The sequence below is a fragment of the Neophocaena asiaeorientalis genome, unplaced genomic scaffold (genome assembly GCF_003031525.2).
Source record: "Neophocaena asiaeorientalis asiaeorientalis breed wild unplaced genomic scaffold, Neophocaena_asiaeorientalis_V1.1 scaffold239, whole genome shotgun sequence".
NCBI classification, from domain to species: domain Eukaryota; kingdom Metazoa; phylum Chordata; class Mammalia; order Artiodactyla; family Phocoenidae; genus Neophocaena; species Neophocaena asiaeorientalis.
Window position 1 is genome coordinate 166,058 of NW_020175103.1, and position 18,619 is coordinate 184,676.

General features: G+C 46.9%; 1 protein-coding gene and 1 non-coding gene across 3 annotated transcripts; both read left to right on the forward strand.

The window, feature by feature from the left end:
- Nucleotides 1–60: 60 nt before the first annotated feature.
- Nucleotides 61–18,616, forward strand: ZFP57 (ZFP57 zinc finger protein). Of its 2 annotated transcripts, none has more exons than XM_024764283.1 (6): nt 61–142; nt 4,540–4,615; nt 14,072–14,575; nt 15,035–15,161; nt 15,634–15,714; nt 16,774–18,616. In XM_024764283.1, the coding sequence occupies exons 3-6, from the start codon at nt 14,231–14,233 to the stop codon at nt 18,006–18,008; spliced, it is 1,788 nt and encodes a 595-aa protein (XP_024620051.1). In that variant the 5' UTR covers nt 61–142; nt 4,540–4,615; nt 14,072–14,230; the 3' UTR covers nt 18,009–18,616. The 2 variants fall into 2 exon arrangements, with proteins under 2 accessions (XP_024620051.1, XP_024620050.1); XM_024764282.1 differs by lacking the exon at nt 61–142 and adding an exon at nt 240–488.
- TRNAE-CUC (transfer RNA glutamic acid (anticodon CUC)) lies at nt 7,797–7,869 on the forward strand. Its single transcript has one exon. It is a non-coding gene; the product is annotated as a tRNA-Glu (tRNA).
- Nucleotides 18,617–18,619: the final 3 nt, after the last annotated feature.

The following is an 18,619-nucleotide window of genomic DNA, read 5'->3' on the forward strand; positions in this document are numbered from 1 at the left end:
GCGTCCCGCCTGACGATTGGCTGTGACGTCATAATTAATAGCAAACGTGGTCCCGAGAGCCTGGAGACGGGGAGGAACCTCTCTGAAGGAAAGCTTTAGCGCCGCCTTCAGCCTGGTTCTGTGACGTCGGCTAAGGAAACAGGTGATTGAAGATGTGCCTCCGGTTATTTTTCCCCTCAGGACCCAGTACTGGGGTGTTTATTTTATTGCTCTCGAATTTTAAAGGGACGCAGTCGCGGGGAGCGTTTCTCCTGAAAAATCGTACTAACCTTACTGAATACTAATTTCTTTGGACGAGAGAACTACTGCTTCCTCCGTTCCTGAGTTGATATTTTTCTTTAGCTGCCGGGCAGTGGTTAGAAACAAAGCGAAACATTCTGGGAGTTACAGTTCTAGCGCTCCTTGGACCTCGCAGTCTAAGCAAGGGCTCTCTGCAGAGCCCCTCCTGGCTCGCGTGCTGTGGGGGCTGTTCTGGGCCGTTGGAAGGGGTGAGTCGACTTCTTACGGTGCAGGAAGTGGAGAGGGTGAAGGCGGAGGAGGAACATCTAGTCCTTAGGCACGATAGGAAACAGGGATGAAGTAGGACACTTGGGAAGGGGCTCAGGACCTTGGAGGTGGCGGAGCAGAAGAGGTTGGGACTCCTTCCTCTTTAGATGCCTGCCAGATGAGGGAGGTTAGCATTAGTCAAGGGAGCAACCTTGGGTAGGATTTCAGTAAGACTTGGTCGAGTTTGGCTTTCAGTTGCGGACCCCCTTCCACCTTGTCCCCCGCCTCCCATGGACCAACTCTGCTTCATCATCGTCATCCCTTAGGTGGGCAGCTGACATTCCCCTGAACTTTTATAAAGTATGAGGACAAGTATTTTTTAAATCTTGCTATTTTAATTCATCTTTAACCTACCATCTAAAGTATAGAATCTGGGCTTCCCTGATGGCGCAGTGGTTAAGAATCCGCCTGCCAATGCAGGGCACACAGGTTCGAGCCCTTGTGGGGGAAGATCCTACATGCTGTGGAGCAACTAAGCCCGTGTGCCACAACTACTGAAGCTTGCATGCTTAGAGCCCGTGCTCCGCAACAAGAGAAGCCACCGCAATGAGAAGCCCACACACCACATTAAAGAGTAGCCCCCCGCTCGCCGCAACTAGAGAAAGCTCGCGTGCAGCAATGAAGACCCAATGCAGCCAAAATTAAATAAATAAATTATAGAATCTTTTTAAAAAAATTTTTATTTAGTTATTTATGGCTGAGTTGGGTCTTCGTTGCTGTGTGCGGGCTTTCTCTAGTTGCAGCAAGCAGGGGCTACTCTTCGTTGTGGTGCCTTCTCTTGTTGCAGAGCACAGGCTCTAGGCGCGCCGGCTTCAGTAGTTGTGGCGCTCGGGCGTAGCTGCTCCGCGGCATGTGGGATCTTCCCAGACCAGGGATCCAATCCGTATCCCCTGCATTGGCAAGTGGATTCTTAACCACTGCACCACCAGGGAAGTCCCTAAAGTATAGAATCTTGTTGTCCTGAAGGGACAGCTTCTAAATGAATTTCCTGGTTCGCTTTCAGTCCATCCAACCCCGCTCAACCTGATAGTTGTGCTAAGCTCCTTACATATAAAAGTTTTGGAGCCATCACTATTTTCTCCTTTGAAAGAGACAAGCTGTGATCTCTCCTAGAGAGAGGCTTTGATCTACTTCTCTGTGCAATAATGGAAACACTCACAGTAGTGAGGGGATTAAAACTCTTTGAGCAAGCTACTGGAGAGTGACAAGCCTCATAATAATTTGTCCTACAAGGAGAGGTCTGTTGCTGAGCCCGTGATGATAGGCAAGTTTTTATTCTCTCTTCTCTGTGTGTCTTTCTCCTTTGAAAATGGAAATTGAAATCAGCCGTCTTTTCTCGCCAACTTTCCCTTTAAAGTTTGACAAAATTCAGTGAAGATCCACCATGAGTTGAATACTGTCCTAATGCAGTAAAGGAACTAAGCATTATAAGGCATGGCCCTTTCCCAACAAAAGCTCACAATCTGTTCAGTTCGTATTTATTAAGCACCTATGTCAGTCTTGGAGCTGAAGTTTGGGCTGCAAAGCTGAAAACTATGGTCTCTGACCTTAAGGAGTACAAATGAATAATTAGAATGCAATGAAAGTACACTTATAGGACAAAATGTGAGAGCCCAGGATAGGCATATAAAACAAATAGGCCTGTATACTACAAAGAGGACTGGTAAATGTTTTAATAAAAAGATACAGTGTCATGGGGAATGTAAGAGAGAAAGATACTCAGATATTATGTGATGAGGATAATCACCAATCAACAAATCATTAATTTTGAGAATTTGGGATTGCAGACTCTAATGTTAAGTACTGTGCTAGATACTATGTACAGAGAAATAAAAGTAAGGTGGTCATATTTTTAAAATCTCAAAATAGGTATATGTAGTCAGGCAAATAAGAATATGCCCAAGAGGTCAGTGAGATCCAGTATTTGTTATCAGATCCTTTCTGATATGATAGATAGATCATTGTATTTGTAGATTGAAAAATTATAGTTCCAACTCTTTATGAGTCTGAATTTCATCATCAAAATGTTAAAAGTGATATATGGATGCAGATAGCACAGTGGAAACCATGATTGATTTTCAAATGAGTTGTAGAAATAAAAAATGTTGTGTTCATATTCATAGCGTGGCAAAAATCACTGTTACATAGAGTAGACTGGAAAGACTTTATAGTCAGGGCTTGACCTGTGGAAGATGGATACCATTTATTTTTTAATTTTTTTAATTTTAATTTAATTTTATTTTTTTGGCTGCATTAGGTCTTTGTTGCTGCACATGGGCTTTCTCTAGTTGTGGTGAGCGGAGCGTTACTCTTTGTTGCAGTGCGCGGGCTTCTCATTGTGGTGCCCTCCTTGTTGTGGAGCACAGGCTCTAGGCACACGGGCTTCAGTAGTTGTGGCAGTGGGCTCAGTATTTGTGGCTCATGGACTCTAGAGCGCAGGCTCAGTAGTTGTGGCACATGGGCTTAGTTGCTCCGTGGCATGTGGGATCTTCCCGGGGCAGGGCTCGAACCCATGTCCCCTGCATTGGCAGGCGGATTCTTAACCACTGTGCCACCAGGGAAACCCCAACTGCCATTTATTGAGAACTTACTGTATATCAAGCATTTTGCCAGGCTCTTTAATCTAATTCTCATTTGTTCTTTATAACTCCAAGAGGCAAATTTTGGTCTTATATCTCCATTTTGTAGATGAGGAAGCTGATTTAGAGAGAGATTAAGTTACTTGCCCTGAGTCACACACTGGGAAGTGGTGGAATTAGGATTCAAGCATAGCCCTGTAAGGCTTCAAAGCCCATGCTCTAAACCATAAATGGTGTAAATAAAGGCATAGAGATGAGATGCCAGGCATCCTCAGTGGCTTAAATATGACCTCACAGTGAGCTCAGATTAGACCAGGGATGACACACAAAAAGTTGGTAGTCTTCACTTGTGTTGCCATCAGGCTGTCCCTATAAATAAACCCAGAGTAACCACAGAGTCTCATCCCAAGCGGATCAACAGGGAATGGCTTCATAATGGATTTAGGGTGAAGGATGATTGGCAGAATAAGGCAGGCAAGCAGAGGGGTGGGCGATCAAATAAGAACAGAATTTCAGAACGAAAGATTATAGGGCAGAGATGCTGTATGTGGTGAGGGCAGAGAGGGCCCGGATCAAGAAACTGCACAAAGAGAATGAACTGATAACACTGAAGTCTAGAATTATCTCAGAAGCCAAAGGAGGCAGTGGGACTGAGCAATCTGTCATAGATGTGCTTGGGCAAAGCTTCACCAAGGAGCCTGTCTCTTCCCTTGCCCAGTCCCTGGTACAAGATTCAGAATGGTTCATGTTGAGTCCACAGGAGAAGTATGCTTTAAGTTTATATGAAAGGATTATGGCTGGTCCTCTATATCTGAGGGTTCCCCATCTGCAGATTCAACTAACTGTGGGTGGAAAATATTTGAAAAAAAAAAAAATTCCCGAAAGTTCCCAAAAGTAAAACTTGAATTTGCCACTTACTGGCAACTATTTACATAGTGTTTACATTGTATTTACAACTATTTACATAGTATTTACATTGTAGTAGATATTACAAGTAATTGAGAGATAATTTAAGGTGTACAGGAGAATGTGCCCAGGTTGCATGCAAATACTGTGCCATTTTATATAAGGGACTAGGGCATGGATTTTGGTATCTGGGGTGGGGGTGGTGAGTCCTGGAACCAAGGGACCTTGCGGGGAGGGGTGTCCGTGGATACCGAGGGATGACTGTATGTGCTCTTATTTATATGTTCTTATTAAAAGAGCATTCATTATTCGTTACCATAGGAATGTAGTGGTTTCCCATTGGAAATGGCCCTGCTGTAGTCCTACCTATTACCAGGTTTTTTCTTTCTGAGGGAAGTACCCTTGACCATGACCAAAACAATTGGGTTTTTTGGTTTAGTCAGTATGAGAGCAGATTTGTTCTGACATCTCCCGCATTCTAATCTACCTTTGCTTTTTTGTCTTACAGATTGTCCTGGGCTAAAGTATCTAAAGACCCTAGGATTGCTGCAGGTCAACAGTCCCCACTGGAGAAAAAAATCTTGGTAAATAAATTATCTTAACATCATACAGTTTGAAATGACTAGGAGAAGGAAAGTTAAGTTTAAAATCCTTCTGTCCAAGTGACACTTTCCAGTAGTGTGTCCACAGTGGCAAATGTTTTCCAGTTAAATCTTTACTTGCAAAACAAAGTATTATTTTTAAAACTCCCAACCCTATGTTTTTAAAAAACTAATTACTGATTTTGGTGGTGAGAACTCCAACTTTCAGAGCTCACAAGCTCACCTAGGAATGATGGAAGTAAAATCACTATTGCTCCGAAATTAATGAAAGACCATGGTCATTTCTTGGTGTCAATAGTGAGCATAAGCTCCTGTTTAAATATGTTCAAAGTAAAAACATGGTCATATTATAAAATTCTGTACCTCACTTTGACAGAATCTGGGTGGCGTGCATACAACAGCAGCAAGACAACTGATAATTCAAAAATATCAGGAGGAGTATGAAACACTCAGGAGAGAGCAAGGTCTTTCTTTTGACTACTGGCTTGCCAAAGCGGAGCCTTATTATAATAAAAGAATAATGGAAATGATGAAAGAACAAGAGACAGGCAATGAAATCAAGAAGAGATTGGAGGGGAAAACAACCCAAAGCATAGAAGGACAAAAACGATATTATTTGGTACCTGAGAGAGAAGTGAAACGTGTAGAAATGCACATACATCGAGCTGAACAGGTCGGAGAGTTTAAGAATAAAACATTTAGACAATTACCACCATGCCCTAGTGAAATAAAATTGCCCAAAATTGTGCCAGAAGTACATGGCATCCATGACGCACAGAGAAGAAAGCAGGTAAATGAGAGGGAACAGATGCAAATTAAAGCTCACCAGGAACGCATGATTCGAGGGAGGGAACTTGTACAGCAAAAACTCAAGGAAGGAGTCTTGAGAAAAGACCAGAGCCAGCCTCCTATACGTGAGAAGCATGAGAGTGTAAAGAAAGAGATAAAAGAGTATGAAAGCGTTATTGCATATCCACTCTTCCAGCCATGCAGTAGCAGTCGGATTAAAGTGAATATTCTTATGGAAAAGTCTCAGAATAGAGAAGACAGTACAGTTATCAAGCCATATCAAAGAAGATTCTTAACTATACCACCCTTTTTGAGAAGTCAAATAGGAAAAATAAAAGATTCAGTGATTTCATGATAAAGTCATGTCTCCTAAATTAACCTTTTTTTTTTTTTTTGCGGTACGTGGGCCTCTCACTGTTGTGGCCTCTCCTGTTGCGGAGCACAGGCTCTGGTCGCACAGGCTCAGTGGCCATGGCTCATGGGCCCAGCCGCTCTGCGGCATGTGGGATCTTGCCAGACCAGGGCACGAACCCGTGTCCCCTGCATCAGCAGGCGGACTCTGAACCACTGCGCCACCAGGGAAGCCCTTTTTTTTTTTTTAATGCTAGTTCTCTTCTACAGGGTTCAGTGACTGTTTTCCCATTTATGTCTGATACAGAAGTGTCAGATAGTTCTGGACTTTAAAACTAGCTCGGCTATTTTTAGTTGCCTTGTGTTTGTTCAAGTTGCTTATCCTTTTTGATGCTCATTCCTTATCTGTAGAGTGGGAAAATAATAGTTCATAGCATTTATAGGAGAATTTCATTTTTGTGAAGCATTAGCGTATATTAGATGTTTCATAAATGCTGGGTTTCCCAGTTGGAAAGACCTGGGTTGGACAAAGATGATGAATAAGGAGTTGTTCTAATCTGCCTCTTCTAGTCCCCCTGCCTGCAACCTCAAAGGTTATCTTGATTAGATTGCTATAGGTCACTATGTGGTCTTTTATTTTCCATTCATACCTTTATCAGGGAACTGCTAACCAGGCCATAAAAGTCTAACTGTACAATACAATTTCTCTGTATGAGAAACTTAAGCTTGAGAACCTCCTATGTACCAGGTGTTGTTAGTTACTGAGATGAATAAAGAGATATCCCTGCCCTCGGCTAGTTTACAACTAGTGGCATAGATCACTCTAAAAACAGATAATAAAATAGGGTTATGATACAGGTATGCACAGGTATGTACAGAGGAGGGACATCTAACCTGGCCTAGGTGAGCAGGGTGAGGAGGAAGGAGGTCAGAGAATGGAGTGTAGTAATCTCTCATGTTACTTCCAGCTCCATATTTTGTCACTTTCAGTCACCCACTTAAGCAAGACCTTCCCAATGTTTGGATTCGCTCATAGGTAACCAAACTCACCTTCTCTCAAATAGATGTCCTCCAAAAGTTGGGAAATTTGGGGTTCAGAATTGGTGAGTAGAGAATCAGAGAAATGGAAACTGGATGACCTAAGGAATATTATACTTAAGTTGTGATAATCCTTTGCCCACCCTTTTGTATTAACAGGACACCCTTTACCCAGGATATTGCTAGATCAGCACTGTCCCATAGACCTTTGTGCGATAAGATAACTGTTCTATAGGTTTGCTCTTCAATACAGTAGCCATTTCCCACATGTGGCTACTGAGCATTTGAAATGTGGCTGGTACACCTGAGGAACTGAATTTTTAATTTTACTTAATTTGAATTAATTTTAAATTGCTACATGTGGCAAGTGACTGCTGTATTGTATAGCATGGCACTAGATAAATATAACTCCTGTGTTCTAGACTTCAACACCACAATCTGTTTTCTGTCTTTGACAATATTTGCAGGTATAATAGATCACTGCTCACTTACATTAGTATAAGTTTAGTTTCCTTTATATTTGAGATGCTCCTTAATCCCATGAAGAGATTCAAAAAGCACTGTAGGCAAATTCTGTGTGGAAATGAGGTGGCTGAAGTTGCTTAAATTGGGTTCAGAAACTAGCCCTCCCTTTGCTCCTTCTGGAATTTGACCAGGACACATATGAAAATCTCATTCCTACCCACCTGATTTGCCTCATGCAGACTTTTTTGTCCTATCTGTTCTCTGGTCTTCCATCGTCATGTTGCAGCTTTAGATTTTATACCTTGCAAAGATGTGGTTCCTCAGGATGCAGAGGCAAAAGACTTAGAAATTCAAATCAATAGGGTAATGATACAGCCTTTGAGTTGAGTGGGATTGAAAAGTAACCTAATATATAACTGTTGGTAATTGTTTACCATGAAGATATTCACTGCTAGACCATCCTTTTGACCTATAAATGTACTCAAATCTCTCCCATCTAAATAAGCTACTATGTGGGAATTCCCTGATGGTCCAGTGGTTAAGACTCTGTGCTCTCACTGCTGAGGGCCCAGGTTCAATCCCTGGTCAGGGAAAAATCCCACAAACTGAGCAGTGCAGCCAAAAAAATTTTAAAAAAGAATAAATAAGCTACTATGCTATTTCTTTGCACTCCTTTAAAGCCAAGTCCCTTAGTCTATACCAGCTCCCTGCATTCTAGTTTCAGTGCCCATCAATCCACCAAATCCCTTTTTACGGAGTCATCAGCAGAGAGCTCCGTGTGGCTAAATCCAATGGCCAGTTAAGGGTGGAACGAAAAGGAGAAGGTGCCAACAACAGAAGACCTGCTAGGCATTTGGCAGCAAGAGGGATCAACAGTTCAAGTGTAAGAACGCATGGCACAGAAAACAAGAGGCCAAGGAAGGGTAACATTCCTTAGAATTTGGAGATCAGTCGAGGGAACCAATGGAACCCATTTAAGGAACTGGAGTAGGGTACCAAAGGAATAAGATAAACAAACAGTAATAAGACTCAGGATAAAACACAAGAATAGGAATAGAAGCACTGACAAATCCAGGACGTAGAACTATTGAGTTGGGTTCCGCTAGGGATGGGACAAGTCTGAGTCTTAGGCTGAGTTGAACCAATAGTGGAGGGTTAAGAAAGTCCAAAATAGAAACAGAGCTTATCAGGTCACAGGGGCAGGAGACAAAGCAGATAATTACTATAACCCTCATACTGAGTCTGTTACATGAGATAAGAATTTGAACTCATTAAAGCATGGCTGATATTATCTTTAACCATGGAAGTCATAGCGGCTTGAAAATTGAGCCTCAGGATATAAGGTGTACAAGGTTGGTGTGTTGTTTTAAATAGAACTAATTATAAAGTCTGTCATTGGAGTAGCACTACAAATTACAGTAAGGTTGAACAGGAGTACATTTTATCCTTCAAGGGGGATGGTAAGCAGATCAGCAAGGCCATTTAGCATATAGGCAAATGAAAGGCAAACCATTGCTGTGTTTTCTGGGAGGCCAAACACATGGCACAGATTAGTTTCAAGGGGCACAATGGTATGGATGGAGAAGGCTGGGCTAGAATAACAGCACTGTACCCTCCAGTGTCAACAGTGGTGAGGCACCACTGATAGCCCTTGAGGGGCTCAAAGAGCCAATGAAGTCCATCTGTCAGGAGCACATGAGGACAATGGCCCTTGCTATGTGGCCTCCCTCATCGTAAGACAAGTCAACTTTTGGCAGTAATTGCAAGTCCAAATCAGAAACTGGGTCCTTTACTTTGTGCCCAGTCTATGATGGTGAATGTCTTGCCATGTCTAGTATGATGATCGACTCAGGCAGCAATGGGGACTGTCTTCAAAAAACATGTTTCCATCAGCAGCTTGATTCCAGTCAATTCCATCAGCAACCAGGCTCTTCTTGTGGGCATTCACCTGAGTGACTCAGATGGTTAGATAAGCAGTTATGGTTTATTTCCACAGTTTGCAGCTCCAAAGACAGATGTCTCACCAGTCTAGTTTTTCAAGTGGCATACCACATAGGTAGGCAACAGCACAAGAGTCAGTAAAATTATAGGAAGGTTGATCAAAGAGGTTATTGGCGAGAGCTATGAAGTGGCCTTGTGTTCTGCCCACCAAGAGGAGCGACAGCATCCATTTTTGGCTCTGCATCACTGGCAATGAGGTTGAATGGCTGCATCAGCCAGGGACAGTGCTGGGTTTCAGCCTAGCCAAACCACAGTGAACCAGGGCCAGGCATTTAGGGGAATCTCTGTGAACTGAGAGCCCCATGGAACCAGCAGCTTTGCTTCAGTTGGCAGAGTAGGGGTTAAAGTTATTCCCAGAGGGATATCTGCCACTTTTCCATGTAAAGTAGAGAGGTTGAAGCCAGGCCACATCCTTAAATATACCATTTCCAAGTGAGGATTATTGGGTCCTTCCCACTTTGTTAGAAGTTGAGTCCAAGTTGACCTACCCCCAAATGTGAGCATTAAACTAGAGTGTCACAAGGCCTCCATGGGTCAGGTGTTTAGTTTCGATAGGAGCCCAGTAGCAAGCTGATGCTGCTTTTCAAGATGAGTGTACCCAGTAACCATGTTAGGAAGGTGGCAGGTCCAGAACCCTAAGGGGTGCCACTGAGCACAGGCTGCCTCCATCACCATCTCCACCAGACTACTGTCTCCATCTGACCCTGTGGGAGCCTCCTGAGCCCACCCACATGAATGGTCTGTCCACAAGGGCAGATCACAGGGTCAGGTACCTTGGGAACACTAAGAGATTTAAAACCTGCATCTGCCAGCCATCCAGTACTAACCATGGATCCAAGACTCCAGTGTACAGACTTGAAAGCAGGGGGTCTGGTTTCCTGTCCCAGTACAGCCAGATGTGGGCTTTGGCAAGGCTCAACATCTCTGAGCCTGTTTCCTCATCTGTGAAGACAGAATAACAAATTCCTACCTCACAAGATGTTTGTGAGGATTTAATGGAGGCTATGTTTACAAGCTTTTTTTTTTTGTAAATTGCAAAACCCCGTGCCAATGTGAAATATAAAATATGATCATAGGGGCTTCCCTGGTGGCGCAGTGGTTGAGAGTCTTCCTGCCGATGCAGGGGACACAGGTTTGTGCCCCGGTCCAGGAAGATCCCACATGCCGCGGAGCAGCTGGGCCTGTGAGCCATGGCCGCTGAGCCTGCGGGTCCGGAGCCTGTGCTCCGCAGCGGGAGAGGCCACAACAGTGAGAGGCCCGCATACCACAAAAAAAAAAAAAAAAAAGTATGATCATGATACAAAATGGTATATGGTAAATGCTAATTAAGTGGAAAGGAAATAAATGTGATTTCCGTTGAGCTGATTTAAAAAAAAAAAAAAAAGGCATTACTGATAAAGGTCAAATTGGGTTTGGGTAAGTGGCCAAGGTAAGTAGAACTTGACCTGAACATATCCTCTCTGGTCCCCTACCTCTGTCTGCTGTCACCATTTAAGTCACAGTGGTTTGCCTTCACTTTTCTTTCTTTCCCTCTTTTTTAAATTAATTTATTTTATTTTATTTATTTATGGCTGCATTGGGTCTTCCTTGCTGCTTACAAGCTTTCTCTAGTTGCAGCAAGCAGGGGCTTCTCTTCCTTGTGGTGCCTTCTCTTGTTGCAGAGCACGGGCTCTAGGCACGTGGGCTTCAATAGTTGTGGCGCACAGGCTCAGTAGCTGTGGCTCACGGGCTCAGTAGTTGTGGCTTGTGGGCTCTAGAGCACAGGCTCAATAGTCGTGGCCCCCGGGCTTAGTTGTTCCGTGGCATGTGGGATCTTCCTGGACCACAGCTCGAACCCCTGTGCCCTGCATTGGCAGGCGGATTCTTAACCACTGTGCCACCAGTGCAGTCCTGACTTTGCTTTTTTTTTTTTGCGGTACGCGGGTCTCTCACCGTTGTGGCCTCTCCCGTTGTGGAGCTGAGGCTCCGGACGCGCAGGCTCAGCGGCCATGGCTCACGGGCCCAGCCGCTCCGCGGCACTTGGGATCTTCCCGGACCGGGGCACGAACCCGCGACCCCTGCATCGGCAGGCGGACTCTCAACCACTGCGCCACCAGAAACCCCTGCTTTGCTTTTTTAAGGTGCTTTGTGCCTCCAAGTCTCTTTCTGGGAGCGCGTAAAGGTCTCATTTTTCTCCTTTGGGCTCTAGGTGATGGTGGTTGGTGATTATGTGTTTTAATCAGAGGTAATTTAATCCTTTTTACCCCCCAAGACTAAATTAAGACTGGGAATGAGATCCGAGCGCTAGGTGGGACCAGCGGCTGCAATTGGTAGGAGGAATGGGCTAGTGAGGCGGGGCGAGTCCTCTTCCTTTTAAGCTTCCTAGACTGTGAACTCTTGACCTTGGCGGGCCCACAAGCTTAACCCGGCAGGGTGCACGGTGGCCTTGCAGAAACCGGCGAGGAGAGCGAGGCCGGTGCCAGGCACTGGTGGGGCCGGGACGGGGTCTTGGGCAGCCGGTAAACGTGCGCTGGAGTGGAGCGGGCTCGCCGCTGGCCCCTCGGAAACCCTACGTCCCAAAGTCCCGGTCCTCGGCAGCGGCGGGTGAGTAGGACAGAGGGTAGTTGAGCTCGCGGTGGTGGAAGTTAGTGAAGGGTCTTTGTCCCGCAACCTTCCGCCCCTGACCTCGGCAGGCGAGGGGAGCATCGCGCCCCGCATCTTGGGGGAGCTTCCAACCCCTGGGGCCCATGGGGAAACCTGGGTTAGGGTATGGCCCAGGGCGCCGACCACTCCGGCCGCGTGGGGGACTCGGCGAAGAGGACGGGCTCCTGGCACGTGCTGAAAAAGTCGGGATCCCAGCAACGAAGTTTCGGGGCAGACAGGCACCGGGCAGTGCCGTCCCAGTCAACGGGACCAGTTCAGCGCACAGAAACCCCAACCAGTGGGTATTAACGAGCGTGCCACGCAGTGGTGAGCGAAACTCTCCGTCCCTGCCCGCGGGAGGCCCCGAGACCGGAGTGTGGGGCTGGGCGCGCAGTGACGGGAGGTACGCCCTGTGGGCTCGCGATCTGGTCCGGCAGAGCTGGGCAGGAGCTGCAAAGGGTCCTTGAGGACAGAGCAGAGACCCGAAGACCAAGACCGGGTGAGAAGGGCTAATGCCCGAGGGTCTTTTTGCTTGGCCGAAAGGCAGAAAACAATAGTGGCTGGAACACCACGGTGGGGGGAGGCGAGGGCGGACCCCACGAAGCCTGGCAGGTGTGGTGGGGATTTCGGTCGTTCTCAGAATTGCTATGGGAAACCATGGACGGGTTTGGGGTTAGAGAGAGATTGGGTGGACTCAGAGAACTGGAAAATGGCGACACATTCCCTGGAGGGATTTACATTCTGGAAGGGCAGGGACGGGCCGGGAACAGATAAACCGGTCTGCGCTGAAAGTCTGTTGAGTTATATCCAGCCTCTTTCCATCGCGGCCCAGCCGGCTTGAGCTCTGGGGCGTGTGGATGTAGAAAGTACTATCGAGATAAAAGTGCCAGAGGCAGGCAGCAGCTACCAGAAATGTCAGTCTCCATAGTCATGCTCCCTTCCCAAACCAGAGAACCAGCTTAGAATCTGGACCGAGGGCCTCAGGCTACCACCTGCAGCAAATGCTTTTTGAGAATGACTGACAGGGGTGGGTCTTTCCTGCGGGAGAACGGGAAAGCCAGGACCTTGAGGATACTATTACTGAGACTGTTTTGCAGTGTTACTTTCATTGTGTTTGGCTGGAGAGTAGGAGAATAATCCAGACCTGCCCCTCTCACGCAATGATTGTGGATGGTCTTGAAAGAAAGGAAGGGAGGGAGGGAAGGAGGGACTCAACTTCACCTCCCAGGAATGCACCTTTCCTGTCAGCTTTCTTTTTAGCTATCCCACTAACTCCATTGTTGAATGCCCTTTTCCTTGCTGGCATTTTCAATTCTACCACCTTTAAAGAAGTGAAAGGAAGAAAGTCAACAGGTTTTTATGTCTTCATTCTTTTCATTCCATCTGGAGGGAGGAGAAGCGGGGTGAGTGGCTGTCAGTAGGAGGAGGTGGGAGTTCAGCCACGTGTGGGCAGAGCAGGAACTTCCTGGGCTGGGCAGGCAGCCCAGCGCCGGGCTCCTTGGGAGCCCTGCAGAAGCATTTACTGTTGGGTTGTTACCATTATCATTCTTTTTTTTTTTTTTTGGCCATGCCTCAAGGCATGTGGGATCTTAGTTCCTGGACCAGGGATCAAACCTATGCCCCCTGCAGTGAGAGCTAAGACTCTTAACCACTGGACCACCAGGGAAGTCCCTCCATTATCATTCTTTACAAGTATCTGTATGTATTAAAAATCCACAGAATCGTATATTTTTGGGTCCTGGATGGGATCTTAGAGAGTCTCCTTTAATCTTACTTTCCAATAAAACCAGATCAGAATGAAGAAACTTGTACAAGGTGGTTTGTGACAGATCCAGGGCTGGTTACCTCAGGCACATGCTTTCTTTCCAGAATACCGTAATGTTGCTCTAGAGAGGGCTTTGGGACAGTGGAAATCATGTCCTCAGTGGTAGAGTCAAGGCTTTGAACACAAACTCTGCTGTGGACCGGGAGTATCCTTGAGCACATTACTTAGCATCTCTACTTTAGGTTCCTTAAAATGGGGTCATTAATTGTTACCTCATGGGGCAGTGCTGAGGGGTTTTAGGTACAAAGCAGGAGTTCAGTAACTCTTGGTGTTCCCTGACCAAATTAGGAAACTGCTGTTCCTCACTCACTCCCCCTCTTGCTGATATGATTTCTCTCTGACCTCAGGTTCCTAGAGGTGGGCACCAGCCAGCGGCTAGAAACAGGGTGAAGCAGAAGGCAGACGACGCCTTCCGAGCCCCAAGCTGGCATTACTGAACAGCGGCTGCTGAGCCGAGGGTGACCAGGTTCCTGAACTCTGTGGCCTAGGCTTGGAGAGAATCAAAGATGTTCTCAGCTGTGAAAGAGGAGAATTTGGACAGCAGGACAAAAAAGGAAGACAGCCCCCTGGAGCAGATACCTTTGCCACTGGAGGCCACATCAAACCCTGGGGCCTTTTCAAAGTCTCTCCATCTGCTCAGTCACTGGGAGGTAGATAGCCCCAGGAAGGAGCCCAGTCAGCCTTGGGGGCCAGACCAGGAGTGGATAAAGCTAGAAAGAGACATCAGGGAAGAGGTGGTGTTTGACCTGCTGAAGCCAATTGAACCTGTACAGAAGCTGCTCCCTCAGGTGGATGAGGAGGCCCTGCAGGAAGCTGTGAAGGGAGAATGCTGGTGGAAGGCATGGGTGAAGGTGAGGAGACCAAGCAAGAGACAGAGGGAGGGGCTGGGTCCTGGACTCCAGGAGCTCTTTCATCCATTATCCTGTCTACAGAACAAATGGAATCTCAAGAGTGTTCCAAGATAAACAGCACTCAGGAGAAGGGGTTTCAAGGACTTTTTTTCAGACTCCACACCACCCTGGCATCCTTCAAGGAGTCCTTGCTGAAATTCATCAGAGTGGCAGCCTTTTTCCTTTGCGTTCTTCCTACTTATATTCAGTATATACCCCTCCTTTCTCCCCCCACATTGTTCTTCCCTCCTCTCCATCCTTCCTTTCCTGTCTGTACATTAAAGTTGCTGGCTTTGTACTTGTCTTTTCCTATTTCTCCCTTCCTTCCATGTTTTTCTTTTTCTCTTAGTTGTCTGAATCTTGAGACTGGATGTCTGTCTGTCTATATACAGACTCTCTGAATCTCTCCTGTTCTTCCAGAAGCCAGTCACCTCTGAGGATGTGGCAGTGAATTTCAACCAGGAAGAGTGGGAATGTCTAGATGCCAGTCAGAGGGTCCTCTACCAGGACGTTATGTCAGAGACCTTCAGAAACCTGATGTCTGTGGGTAAGAGGCTGGGGTTCCTCACAAGCCCTCTGTCCCAGGCCTCTGGGACATCTTGTTTCCCTGGGCAGGTAGATCAGCTCACAATTAGCTTCACTGATCCTTGGTTCTATACGTTCCAGGTATGCAAGATCTGGGTTACTAGGCTCAGGGTGAAAGAAGAAATGAAAGCTTGCATGAAGGCAAAGATAAGGCTTGTGACATGATGATAATGTTCTCAAAAGTATACAAATCTGCCTATTCATCCAACTAGTATTTACTGAGTCACTCCTATTACATACCAGGCACTTTGTTAAGAGCTGGCCTTTTGTGTGTCTCCTCCCTGCACCTAAGTGTCCCAGATTATGGCTTTTAAACCAAAGATAAGGAAGAAGGTAGCCTGTTATCCCCATCAGGTGTGAAGGGGCCCGAGCCTGGGACTCCAACTCTTCCTCTCCTTCCCACTCCCCAGTCAGAATCTTTCTGTCTAATCCAGACCTGATCGCCAAGTTTGAACAAGAAGAGAAACAGTGGAGAGCAGGTCTCCGTCCCCCAAACGGAGAAGGCCTTCATTCAGGTAAGAATTGCAAAGGAGAGAGGAGGGTGAAAAGGACCCAGGACATGCCTTGGGAGGATGGAAATGACTAAGAGGATCGGGGTCTGCATACCCGTCCCGAGCCTGCATCCTTCCTGCCTGGTCAGACGTGGAGCTGGAAGAAACCTTGACATCATCTGCTCAAGTCCCCTGGCTTCAAGAAGATGAGTATCTAAAGCATTCAGGACAAATGAATATCTTCAGTTTCTAGAGATGGAGAGATTCCATGTCAGTTGCTTATGTCAGTGATACCGCCTTGATTAAAAAGTCCTTTCCGGGACTTCCCTGGTGGTCCAGTGGGTAAGACTCCATGCTCCCAATGCAGGGGGCCCGGGTTTGATCCCTGGGTGGGGAGCTAGATCCCACACGTGTGCCACAACTAAAAGATCCCATATGCTGCAACTAAGATCTGGCGCAGCCAAAATAAATAAGTAAATAATTTTTTTTTTTTTAGAGTCCTTTCCAAAAGAAAAGAAAGGGAAGGGAGATGAGCTTGATGCTGAGTTGGAGCAGGGGAGACTTGTTCTTAAAAGTAGAATAAGGACTTGAGAGAAATTTAAGTCTGAGCTGACCACACTCCTGGTTTGCCAGGACAGTCCTGGTTTATGCTTCTCATCCTAGCTTGATTGTTAATAGCACCTCCCGTCATTCAAGTGTCCCAATTTGCATGATATATTATGAGGTCACCTGTAGGTATCTGGGGTGTCTGGGAGTATGAACAAAATTGAAAATGAGAGGAATTAACACACATGGTAAATCAACTATACTTCAATTTAAAAAAAAAAAATGAAAGGAAATGGATTTCAAGAAATGTGGTTAAAATTTTGATCTCTGATATTTTTGGAAGATTCCAATTAAATTTTTATTTGCTTTTAATTGGAAAACCCCAAAGTTTATTCTTACCTCTGGTCTCTGAGGTCTAAGAGTGAGCGTGAATGTCAGGTGGGAGAGGGAAGGCAGAAAGAGGGGAAGTAGCTTGGACTGAGAGCTTGTGTTGGGGTTGTCATGGTGAATCTTGCTATTCTTCCTCATTCCCTACAGGAGGCAAGAGAGAGGAACTTCAAGAACAGAGTCAGAGTTTGGGAGATGAGGGAAATAGCGATGACAAGAAGGTCTCCCTTGCTTGCAGAAGAGCAGGCCCATCCTCTGCTCCAGCTGGGTCCCTGGACAGGACACCAGTGTTCCCAGCATCCTGGGCTGGGCCACCCTTTACCTGCCATACTTGTGGCAGATGCTTCAGCAAGCGCTCCAGCCTCTACAACCACCAGTTTGTTCACAGCTGCGGCCAGTGCGGGAAGTCCTTCCTGAACCCCAAGGACCTCAGCTACCACCGGCGCAAGCACCTTGGGGAGAGGCCCTTCTGCTGCTCACTCTGTGACAAGACCTACTGTGATGCTTCTGGACTGAGCCGTCACCGCCGTGTCCATCTGGGTTACCGGCCCCACTCGTGTCCCTTCTGTGGGAAGTGCTTTCGGGACCAGTCTGAGCTCAAACGCCACCAGAAGATACACCAAGGCCAAGAGCTGGGGGCTGGAAACCAGAAGCATATCCTGAAGATTCCAGACAACACAGCTGGATTCCAGGGGCTGGCAACTGCAAACAATGCACCAGTGGCCGGGACCCAAGGACCCTCATTTAAAACCACTGGTCCCGAGGCTCAGACCCAGCCATCTATAGACAGGAGCCCGGCACCTGCAACCAAGAACCAGGTAGTCACTGGGAAGGCTCAGCGCCCAGTCGTTACAACTGCAGAGCCTGTGACCAGGACCCAGGCAGCCAACACGAGAACCGCCTGCCTGGATACCAAGTCCAGCTCTCACCCAGGAAAGCCTTCAAGACTCAAGGTCTTCTCTTGCCCTCATTGTCCCTTGACTTTTAGCAAGAAAAGCTGTCTCTCCAGCCACCAGAAGGCCCACTTCACAGAGCAGTCCAACTGCTGCTTCCACTGTGGCAAGTCCTTCGCTTTATTCTCTGGGCTGGTCAGGCACCAGCAGACTCACTGGAAACAGAAGCTCTACTGTTGCCCCATCTGCGACGTCTGCTTTGGGGAGAAAGAGGACCTTCTGGGCCACTGGGGGGGCTACAGGGGCAAGGGGCTCTGCCTGGGCAGTCCCCATAAATGCTGGGCGATCCTGGGTCAGTCGCTTGGCTTCTTTCCCGATGCGCCCACTGTGGCAGGGGAGGAGATGGATCTTTCTCCTGGATCCATACCCTCAGGAGCGGGAAGGAAGGGAGGGGAGAAGGCAGCAGAGGAAAGAAAGCAGATAAGGCAGTGAAGGTCTTGGAATGTAAATAAATGGCCTTTCCACCCAAGGTCTTTCTCTGTTTGGTTTTCCTGAGGGCTAATCTCCAGGGTAAGGAGACTGGGGTAGAGGAAGAGAGAGGTGAAGGAATAATGAAGGAAATACAGAAAGGAAAAGGGACAAGAGGTGGCACATGGAAACTTGTAGTATTATTAATTAGCACCCAGCTTGTTTCTTTGTGTCTGACAGACCATCAAGTAGTAGTTGTTGAAGACAACAGTGGACACTCCAGTAGATATGAAGATGGGAGAAAAAAGATAAGTGGGGGAGAGAGTGTGAGGGACCCATCTGGGCCAGATGTAGAAGGGAGGCGTTTCAAAGCAGGTGTGTGGCCCAGTTCTCACCCCTTGCTCCCCTGGCGCCTCGGTAGGCTGCCTGGGGCAAGATGGAGCTCTGGCCAGTGTTTTGCGGGTTTCTCCCCATCTCCTGTTTTTGGTTAGGGCCCCCCATGTCCTCACTCTGCAGGTCACTTGGCGCTGTCTTGGATGTTTTGGACTTTTCCTGCTCCTTCCCAGCAGGGCTGAGATCTTGGAAGAAATGACCACCATTTGCAAAGTTGGTGTGCTATAATTTGCAGTGAGGAG